The sequence below is a fragment of the Amblyomma americanum genome, chromosome 1 (genome assembly GCF_052857255.1).
Source record: "Amblyomma americanum isolate KBUSLIRL-KWMA chromosome 1, ASM5285725v1, whole genome shotgun sequence".
NCBI lineage: Eukaryota > Metazoa > Arthropoda > Arachnida > Ixodida > Ixodidae > Amblyomma > Amblyomma americanum.
Window position 1 is genome coordinate 427,383,185 of NC_135497.1, and position 10,586 is coordinate 427,393,770.

Below are 10,586 nucleotides of genomic sequence, written 5' to 3' on the forward strand. Positions count from 1 at the left end.
GGTAAGGAGAGAAGGGAGATTGTATGGCAACTGGACATGTGTAGAGGCAATGTACCGGCCTGGTTTGCGTAAGGACCAGATGCAGCCAAGGTAGCTCAGAGGCGATGTAGGTGGGACCGGGCGGGGGTATGTAATACGCTTAGCTGCATTTTTCGGAGTATGCGGAGTGAGGGTGTTGGTAGCGCTGGGTGGGGGGAAGGCAGGGTCGGGAGGGCCTCCCCGACGTTGTCATAGTGTTTATATTATGCTTGTAGTCAAGGCTATCTTGTCATGTCGGTTGCAAAGGCCAGGGGATTGCAGGTGCGCAGTGTCGCGGGCGAGCTGGTGGACCAGCTCGTTTCCTGCAATTCCAACTTGGCCAGGGGCCCACCGGAGCATGACAGTGCGAGGTCATAGGTATTCTTGCGATCTAAGACAATCTAATGCAACAGATGGCTGCACGGGAAGTGCATTAAAAATCTTTGCTCAGCTGGGCGCACCTATAACTCGATGACGCATTACGTCGTGCGCTTCGGCTTTTGGCGCATGCTTCTTCGAACGGTGTTTATTAAATGACTGGCGCAGTACACTGATACGCAGCATTATGCCTAATTAGGGCGAAGTTATTATAGTCGGTTCAGCTGCTGCTGTGCGCCAGTAGCACGAAATCCCACGTGGTTATATCCCTGCACCTCAGGCAAGGAGTTTGGACGCATTAAACATCAGTACAGTCTGATGTTAACTCGTCCGTTGGCGCGAAAGCTATCTGCCGGTATGAACGCAGGCTTTTCTGCAAGCTTGCATGGTCGGGAACCGGTTGGCTCCCATCAGACATGCGCGTCCCTTGCGTCCAGTGGTCATGGACGCCATGCTGATGCAGCGGAACGGCGTCGTCTGCCGCGTCCTGTGTGCGAAGTAAAGGCCCAGACGCTGAGCCTCGCAGGAGGTCGAGTTTGGGGCACTGCACGTGGAGGCTTTCGCTGCTGTGCAGTTGCTCCTGCACTCCTGAGGAGTGGTGAACAGCTGGCCGTCGTGCGAAGGACATCGATCGGGCCGAGACAGCCACCGGCGGCATCGCTTTCCGTCGAAGTACCAGCGGGGGGTGTCGATATGGTCTTGGCTGCGGAGCACAAAAAACGCAAACTTGGCACCGCTTCCTTTATTGCGCCTCGAGGGGGAAAAACGGACAGTCTCGACAGGGATATGTGCAGTCGGGAAAAATGTCTGGACCGCGCGTTCCGTAAACAAAGCGCATAGTTCTGTTATTAAACCGCCGGCTGGAGATCACATTTATGGGGGTGAAAGTCAAAATTTTGTTCTTTCACCTCCACAGGTGCGGTATCCACGCCACCGGCTGTAGATGTAACGGCTTCGTTTGCGAAACACGTTGTCCAGATACTTTTGTGCCCGACTGTACGCACACAATGGGCGTTAACGGACGATGAAGGTGGTCAGGATATAGAGGACGTACGGAGTTATCGCTACGCTTGAGGCGCAGGTATACCCGATGTAAAGTGGAGAAAGGCCACAAGAGGAGACTATTACGTGAGAGGAACGACCGCTTAATTGTAGTGCTTCAGCTGCAGTAAAAGAAAACCCATTTATAAATACCTTCTTGGCATCGTTTTACCGCTTGCCTGTACTAATATCTACTTGTCTCGGATCCTCGTCTGGACTATGGTGTCAAATTGTTCATCACATCTGTTCGGATGAGAGTTTTCGAGTCATCCGATCATCACTGCCTTGATTTATTTCTTCGGAAGTATAATATACAACTGCAGCATAGAAAACTAAAGGTACAAATAAAAAACAGCATGTAGCCGCTTTGCTTTCTTTGCCCTCGTGGGAATAAAGTTGCTTGTCTGTGCCCAGCATCCCAGGGTCCAGACGGCTCAGCTATAGACCATTTTATCATGGGCGCCGCCGATGGATGGATGGATAAGGCTAAATCCTTTAATTCAGGCGGTGGTTCAAGCCACCTAGCCATGTCTTGTGAAATTTTACTCCTGTCTTGCTTTTAGCCACCAATCAGATAACCTTCGCTTGGTTACTTCTAACCTCTTAATATCCACTTTCCCTTCACTATCCCTAAACCCCAATGCCTTGGGTAAGTCAGCCCCGTTGCCTTCCACTGTAGGGTGAAGCCCTTTACAGAAAAGTATCAAGTGTTCAGCCGTTTCCTCCTCCTCTCCGCACGCAATGCACAAAGTGTCTATCTCCTGGTACCTGACTCTATACTTCTTAGTCCGCAAAACTCCAGTCCTGGCCTCAAACAACAAAGAACTTCCCCCACAATTATCATAGATATTTTCTTTGGCAATTTCCTGCTTACAGATCCTGTATGTTCCCAGTGCCGTTTATGTCAGCATCCCTGTTTTCCACAAAGCTCTCTCGGTTTCTTTAACCTTTTTCTTAACCGGTATTTGCTGATTTGCACCCCTACTGCTGTCCAGATTGTCAATTTTCTAGTTCGCTTTCTCCATTTCGTGTCAGCATTTCTTATATACAGGTATCTGAAAACTTGCCTAGCCCACTGGTTTTCCCCATTTTTCTTAATCGCCCCTCAAATGCTATCTTACGGCTAAATTCTCTGCTCTCGAACGACGGCCATCCCTTATCCCCCTGTGCCCCCTGATTTGGTGTAATGCCATGTGCTCCCAAAGCTAGCCTCCCTACGCTGCGTTGTTTGATTTCTAACCTTGCTTGAACACCTGGTCTTATGCACAGGACCACATTGCCGAAAGTCAGACCAGGAACCATCACCTCTTTCCAGATCACTCTTACCACTTCATACCTATTGTAATTCCACAGTGCCCTATTTTTCATGACAGCTGCATTTCTACTAGCTTTATTCATTATTTTTCATGCTCTGTCAGATACTCAGCACCGTTATTTATCCGCACCCAAAGATACTTGCACTGATCCACTACTTCTAGCGTGAACTCCTGTATTCTATGCTCGCCGCACTCATCATTAAATATCATGACTGCGGATTTTTACACACTAAACTTGAAACCTAATCTGTCTCCCTCTGTACCACAAATGTCTATCAACTTCGGTAAATCTTCCTTGTTGTCAGCCATTAACACTATATCATCCATGCACATTAGTCCCGGCAATGAGTGTTTAATCCATTCTCTTTGCTTGAAAAAAGAAAGGTTGAAGCCTAGTTCGCTCCTCTCTAGCTTGGTCTCTAATCCTTGCAGGTACAACATGAACAAAGGAGACAGAGGACATCCTTGCCTAAGCCCTCGCTGTATCTCTGTAGGCTCTGATACATTTTTTTTCCCATTTTATAAGCACTCTGGTACCTTTATATATATATATATATATATATATATATATATATATATATATATATATATATATATATATATATTCATCTTCCACATCCAATGTGCCCAGTATGTCCCACAAATCCTCCTGAATAACGTTTTCAGCTCCCCTGATATCCAGAAATGCTAGCCATAGGGGCTTGTGTTCCTTTTCAGCACACTCTATACACTGCGTCAATGAAAACAGATTGTCCTCCAACCTCCTTTGTTTCCGGAACCCATTTTGTAGCTCCCCTAGCACCCCTCGTTCTCCGCCCAAGCCTGCAGTCTGTCCCTCATAATCTGCATCACCACCCTGTGAACCACAGATGTCACTGTTATGGGACGGTAGTTGCTTATGTCAGCTTTGTCCCCTTATATCATGTTACTTAATCGCCATCTTGGGATGCTGGCGCCCTGTAGTTTCTAGTCTAGTTTCTAGCCATGCTGGTATGTGCATGCGATCGCATTCGCGGTGCGCATACCAAACAGGACGCAGATGGCACAAATCGGCATTTCGGAGCTTTCGCATTCGCTTTTCGCGTTCTAAAACTGCGCACGGATAGAAAACGCTTTTCAAGCAGCAGTGAGATCGTTCCGTCAAGAAGTGGCCGGAACACCAGCGGATTATGGCGCCGCAGGCGCTTCCACCGTCGTGATCACGACTGACATAGGTAAAAATAAATGTGACGAGTTTGGTGTAACCTGTGTGGTGAAAAACGGCGTGGGCGTAGCGTTGGTTGCGAAGGCGGTCGAGGGAGCGATACAGGGCAACTTTCGAGCAACTTTCCGAGATATTTGAGTTTGAGAGATAGATAAGGGTAACCAGCTAGGAATATTGCTGGTAGCTAGCGAAACTAGTCACTTCTTAACGACAGTTTTAAGTGTGATGTTAGTCGTATTTTATTTGTTAAGTAACTCTACTATGTGTATACACTCGGTTACCGTCCGAAAAGCTAACGGTCACGGACAAGTTTGTTTTGTGAAGGCTGACGTGGATATCTGAGAAGCGAATTTTTCGCTTTTGCCATCACTCTTACAATGGAACATCTTGCGGTCACGAATCGATTGTCGAGCCGAATAACGGAAGTTTAGACCTAGGCTTTAGGCAGGGAATACAACTGTGCTCTTTAGAATGTATCAGCGACTGACAATGCGGGGCAGTGAGCTCCGGTCCAGTGGTTTTGTGATCTCAACACTGTGGCACAATTTTAAAGTGACGAAAAAGCGCACCGAAACCTTTCATGCAAATCCTCATTATGAAAACGACGCCGACGACGCCTTCAGATACGAAAAACAAAATGAGATCAGGGCATATCTCCTTCCTTTTTTTCTCCGCATGTAGTCAGCTCTCACGGTACGCATCCTGCAAATTTTTATTTGTGTGAAAGTATACCTTTATGCACGGTGATTTACAGCGCATTTGATGCGGACAAATTCCCGTGTGCGAACGAATGATTTTTTTAGATATCCGCATGCGCACGTATGTACTATCGGCAGCAGAAATGAACGGGGTGGGTGTTCTCGTAAAAAGCAAATGTTCTATCGCCGCCTTGCGACCAAGTCCCCTTGTGTTATTAACAGAGGTGGAGCACGCTTTTTTTCATACATTCATAGATTTCAGGAAATTGCTTATATACGTGACTGCACCGAAATTTTTCCCGCTCACCCTCTTCTCGTAAACTACTGCTGCCAATTGTATACTTTCGGTGCAATTACGTTCTTGACCATCCCCTCTCACCAACAAAGCGTCGAGAGCACGCATGAGACGCGACCGAAAGGATGAAACCCGTTTGGTTGATGCTTGCAATCAAAAACGCCCCTCATCTGCGAAGCGGTGCAAATGAAACAGCGTGCGCCCACACGCATACCGCGGCTGTCTACGGTCTTCCCACTCTTCTGGAGGTCATTTTTCACGCTTCCGATAGTCGTTGCTACAGCCGACAACAACACGGGGGTAGCCAGACGACCTTGGGACTTGATTTGTGGCGATATCCAGACGCAAAACGCTTTTCAACTCCTTCGTTGCGCAAAAGACCGCGGCGCACACTCGTGCACCACGCCTTCGTGCCCCTGCCGCCAGCACACACCAGATAGGAGGAGCGGCGCTGCAAGCGCCGAGTTCGAGGCTATCTTCCTCCTCGCCGCTTAAACGGCCTGTACAAAACAACACTCCGTGACTGTGCAGTCACGTTTACATGCTAGTAAAAAAACAAAAAAAAACAGGAACCTTTTGTAAGATGACGACGCCTGTCTGATTTTCTACAGGCTGTACTGCTGCGAGCAGCACTGTCGCGTCGAGTCAGGCTTCCTGCATACCAGCTTGCCGCACAACGGTGGTCGTGCTTCCCTGCAACCAAGAGCTGATCTCTGCGGAGCGCTTCAGCCTATATATTCGCCGTTGTCTCACCTGGAGCACTGAACAGCGCTGACTGGGCGGAAGCAGTGCTTGTCCGGCCGCTGGGTTTCCACGCACTTCAGGCGACAGCTGTCTTCCGACGAAAACCTATTGGGACCGCGATTGCAAAGCTGGAGCAGCTTCCGCGTTGCCACGCAGTCACCCGTTACATTTTCGTAGTAGAACTCTGGCCGGGTGGCATGGCAGTACGTGAAGACGGAAGGGCCGCAGGCATGCCTCCTCTGGAAAGGCGGGATTCGTCGGCGTCAACGTAGAATGACGCAAAAGCTCAGCGTCTTGCGATTCTACACCAAAACTTTTTTTTCACTCAGGTCTTACGCTAAATGCATGTAATGAGCACTTCGTAATGTACTGTCACGACGCAGGCACGCGCCGTGGAAGAGGAAAAGGGAATGAGCTGAAAGAAAGAAAAAGGCATTGTTAAGGCTAGTGTAAAAAGCCAAGTAAACACCGCTAAAGAGAGGGCCCAGCCGAAGGAGGAACAAGTGTTTTCGGGGTCCGCTTACTGGCCAGCCGGAGGACCGGAAGTCAACGTTGTATGGCTTATCTATGGCTCCCTCGAACGAGTGTTGTTTTACATTTTTTTAAAGCGAAAGCTTTACTGGCCACGAACTTGCGATTTCGCTGTGGCGGTGCTCCGAGGAGGCAGAGACAGACTTTCAGCCGTTGCCTAGCAACCGCCGCAGCTGGGCGGAAGCCGCGCGCTCTCGGCGCCATCTGGCATGACGTCACACCGCGTGCCTCACCGGGGAGCCGCCCTTACCCTTACCCCGGTGGCGGCAACTATGGGAACTTTTAGCTTATACTGCTTAGACTTTTTACTACCACTCGACTGTGCCCGGCAGCGCTCAAACATTTCGACACTTCTTTCCCTGGCCTCTGCTCTTTCTGTGGGGAGTTGGCTGACACGTTCCACATGGTCTGGGCATGTCAACACAATCCTTCTCTTCCGCCCCTAACCCCTTCCCCTACCCGTGAGGACTGGGAGGCGGCCCTGCTCAGCTGCCTGGACCTACCGGCCCAACAAACCCTAGTTCAGCGAGCTCGAGTGGCGGCCCAGACCAATTGGGTCCCTGAATAAGGGACTCCACCTAGTACTGTAAGCGGAGCGGCCCACTAGGGATTGCTCCCCACGCAACCTCTCTGCAATTTTCAAATAAATTCTTTCACCACCACCACCATCATCTATGGGAGCCACTGAAGCCGCCGCACACTCACTGAATAAAAAAACAAAATAGCTGTGTCGAGGCTGGGAATCGAGCCACGGCCTCTAGCGTTTGAGGCGGAGACGCTACCACTCCGCCACGACGGCGCAAGGTTTTATCATGAATAAAGGCACATCTAGTGAATGTACTCTTCCGATCCAGAAGTCTCCGCGCTTTCGCTACGTATATCCTGGCCTAACAGAGCTAGGCCATCAGCAATCTGTCGCGGTTAAGAGCGTGTTAGGTGCTCCTTGCGTTCGATGTGTGCCTTTTTGAAAGCTCTAATATTTTAGTTAGAGCCAGACATAGGGAATACAACGGCGGAGTCGATGTCACAGTCACGCGTATAACGCGCGTTTCACGTGGAAAGAAGGAAGCCCGGCTGCGGCACCGGAAGTTTCACAGTGTAAACCCTCCGTTGGCCTTGAGAAAAGGCAAGGCGTGTAACTGCCACACTTTGTAGGTGGACAACACCGGCACCTCGCAGTATTACTCAGATGTCCAGTGAGCCAGATAGGCACGTTTCCTTTCCTTAAAATCAGCGGTCTAAACCCTCCGTAGGTTTTGAGGAAAGGAAAGGCACGTAACTGCCTTACTTGTAGGTGGACACCACCGCCACCTCACAGCGTGACTGAGGTGTCCACTGAATCAGTGAGCTACTTATGCGCCTTTACTCTCCTCAAAACCAGGGGAGAGAGTAGGCTGCGAATAAAACAACACCGAGAACTAGACTGTCTAATTTGTTTAGAAGGGGGTCCTGGAGTCCGTGAGGTGTGCCGAGAATTCAATCGAGCCGAAGACTGCAAGTGGAATAAGGCCGAGGACGCACGTGGACGTAGATAAGCACGCCAAAACGAGCCTATGAGACGCCCAATCGGGCGTCTCCTGTGAAACGTCAAAACGGACCAGCCACTCCAGAGTTCCAGGCCGCTGATATGACAATCAGCTTTCGCTGATTATGATGCACGAAGCCGGTTAGCTTAGATCTATAATTTGTCGCATACAAGAGGAAACGCCACAGCTGATACCTTTCACATAAGCTAAGAACAGTGAGTCCAGAACCGACTGCTATAATGATCTGCATGGATTCATCTGTTTTGTGCGATTGTTTTCAGTTTATGAACAACTGATGTCGCCTCAGGTTCATGTTCTTTTAGTCCACTGAATAGATGAAGCATTTATATTATATAATAGCTGATCAACAGCTCCTTAAATCTAGGAACTCAAATCAGCATTAATCTACTTGCCCAACGCGCCTACCTGCTACCTCATGAATTAGTCCTCTCACTTCGGCGAAGCAAGAGAAGCCAGAGCGATGACAGTGCTGCCAAAATCGGAAAATTTGTTTATAATATTGATCTAAAACACGTACTTAGAGCTTTAAAAACTACACTTAATATTAGCACTGGACGTTAATCGTCAATAATTACCGTGAAGTATAGTTTAGTTCCAGTGCAACTTGTTAAAAAATTTTCGGAGTGATCAATCAGATTGTGGTGGTAGAAATGCGACAGCATTTTTCTTTCACTCGTCAATCCATTACAACTCTTGATCCTACTGCAATGTTGAAATATGGTATTCCAATTCTTTTTCTCACTGTTGAATCAGTCGTCATTTTCCTCTCGCCTTCAAGTGGAGAGGGTAGACGGGAGAGGAGGACGGTTGGCAGGTGGTAGGTGTGAGAGCCGGTTTGGCGTGGCTTGCGAGACCCAGCTAGGTTGCTCTTCCCGACTCCTCCCGTAAACCACCTGCCACGGTTGGCAGGCGGATGCCTCACACAGATGAACCTGGTCTGGTGGCATCACTGCCGGTCTGTTGACGTCCCTTCTGGGTTGGTCTGGCAGTGACGTCACCAATATAGATGTCCATCAGTGTGACGACGCCGGTCGCCGGGTTTTCGCTCCAATTAGGCTTCTATGCTATCGCATAATATACACGAATCTCTTAGCCAGACTTACCTTCGCTCTGCGCGGTGCGTGCAGTGTGTCGCTTCTCATTTGGCGCACCTTTCCGAAGACCTCTTGCTGCCCCGAGCTGATTGTAGGCTGAACCGGCGTAGCACTCGTTGCTGAAAGTTCCGTAGATTCTGCCGGGGTCTCATCGTGTAAAGCAAAACAGTGCGTATCCCCACCCGAACAAGCCGTAGCCTTTCCAGGGCCTACTGAGGCTTGCGGCGGCTCCTTGATGTCGCTCAGCGTGATCTGCGGCAGAGGCATTGATTTTTGGTGTTCGTCAGGATCTTCAGCGCCTATGGTGACAGCTTCTTCAAGCTGCCGGCTTTCAATGTTGCCACCGCCATTTCTACGGCTTTCGCGGAGCATTAGCGAGATTACGAAAACGAGTGCGAGACCACCGAGAAGCCCCATCAGCGTCTGCAAGGGGAGCGATGATCGCCAGGGGACATCTTCGAACAGCGGTGACGGAGACGATTCGTCGTCTTGTTCAGTGTCCCCGCTTTCCTGGGCCCGACGGTGTGGCGTTCCATTCCCGGACTTGTCTCGGTCGTTTCTGCCTGCCATGAGACGCGTGATGCCATCCGGGAACCAGCCGTGTAGTGCCATTCTACGGCCTCCCAGCCGTCGGACCATCTGCGTTGTCGGCGTGATGACCACCCCTGCTGCCGGCGCTGAGGCAGCTCTTTTCTTCTGTGGGGGAACCAGCCGCTCTGGGCTGTCCAAAGAGACGCTGCTCTGAAAGGGTGAAGACGACGTGCTTGAAGTGCTGCTCTCGCTCAGGCTTTCCTGGATGCTTTCCGACATGGTCGAAGATATCTCCACTTTCTCGTGCACGTCCCTATTTTCCTCAAGCTTGCCCTGACTCGGTATAGCAGGCTGGGCGCCAGCTCCACTGGCCGGCGTCTCTAACGTCGGCGTTGGTGGGGCCAGCAGTGCCGCTGGCTGTGATTGCACGGGCTGGTCCATCTTAAATCTGAGGGTCTTCGTGGATGGTTCCTTCTGAGGTTGGAATAAACTTGGAGGCGACTTCAGAATTCCTGGGCGCGCCGTTTTCGTCGGCAGTTCCGGTGGCAACTGGGGTGGCTGGCTGCCAGCGGGTTGCTTGAGCGTTTCTTCAGGGGCCCGATGGTCCATTGCAGTAGGGAACGGGGTAGGTGCCGATTGCTGTCTCCTTTTGGGTGCTGAACGAAAACTGTTTGCTGCCGCGATGTGGGCTCATGCAACGCAGATGCAAAGCACGACGCTCTCTTCGTCTTCCATTCTGGAACAGCACATGCCCGTGGTGCGCCATTGTCAGTGCGCCCAATGCACTTTCAAGGAACCGAAACCTTCGCTCAGCTCAATATATATATATGAAAATTTAAGTTTTGGCCTCTCAAAACCAACATTTGACTTTGCCCAATTTTATTATTCAAATAAAATGAAGTGCAGTGAGGAGAAGGTAATCTGAAAGAGAACCGAACATGGATCTCTCAAATGATAGTTGACGATAAAAAAAAGAAAGCCAGCCCGTGAACTCCAGCTTTCTTGGGCATCACTTTTAATTGTGGGGCAGCTGTGGAATATTTTAAGATGCTGTTACGGAAACACTGATGTTCCCGGAAGGGTCTGATCTTCCGACGCGTCGCAGAATCATGCCTTCAAATTTTGTCCTCCGCTCGCACCGTGTAAAGACTTGCATAGAAAACCAATGGGGCGTGTTTTTGATAAGTAT

At 49.9% G+C, this 10,586-nt stretch overlaps 1 protein-coding gene across 1 annotated transcript; it reads right to left on the reverse strand.

The window, feature by feature from the left end:
• Window positions 1-394: 394 nt before the first annotated feature.
• LOC144103747 (uncharacterized) lies at window positions 395-10,045 on the reverse strand. Its single transcript, XM_077636405.1, has 3 exons — window positions 8,876-10,045; window positions 5,704-5,933; window positions 395-1,099 (listed from the first exon to the last, which is right to left on the reverse strand). The coding sequence occupies exons 1-3, from the start codon at window positions 10,004-10,006 to the stop codon at window positions 742-744; spliced, it is 1,719 nt and encodes a 572-aa protein (XP_077492531.1). The 5' UTR covers window positions 10,007-10,045; the 3' UTR covers window positions 395-741.
• Window positions 10,046-10,586: the final 541 nt, after the last annotated feature.

Coding starts and splice junctions, on each gene's coding strand:
- LOC144103747 (XM_077636405.1), bottom strand. CDS start 10,006: ATGGACCATCGGGCCCCTGAAGAAACGCTCAAGCAACCCGCTGGCAGC. Junction 5,934..8,875: donor ACGCACCGCGCAGAGCGAAG/GTAAGTCTGGCT, acceptor CCGCCTTTCCAG/AGGAGGCATGCCTGCGGCCC. Junction 1,100..5,703: donor AGCGCTGTTCAGTGCTCCAG/GTGAGACAACGG, acceptor TGTGCTCCGCAG/CCAAGACCATATCGACACCC.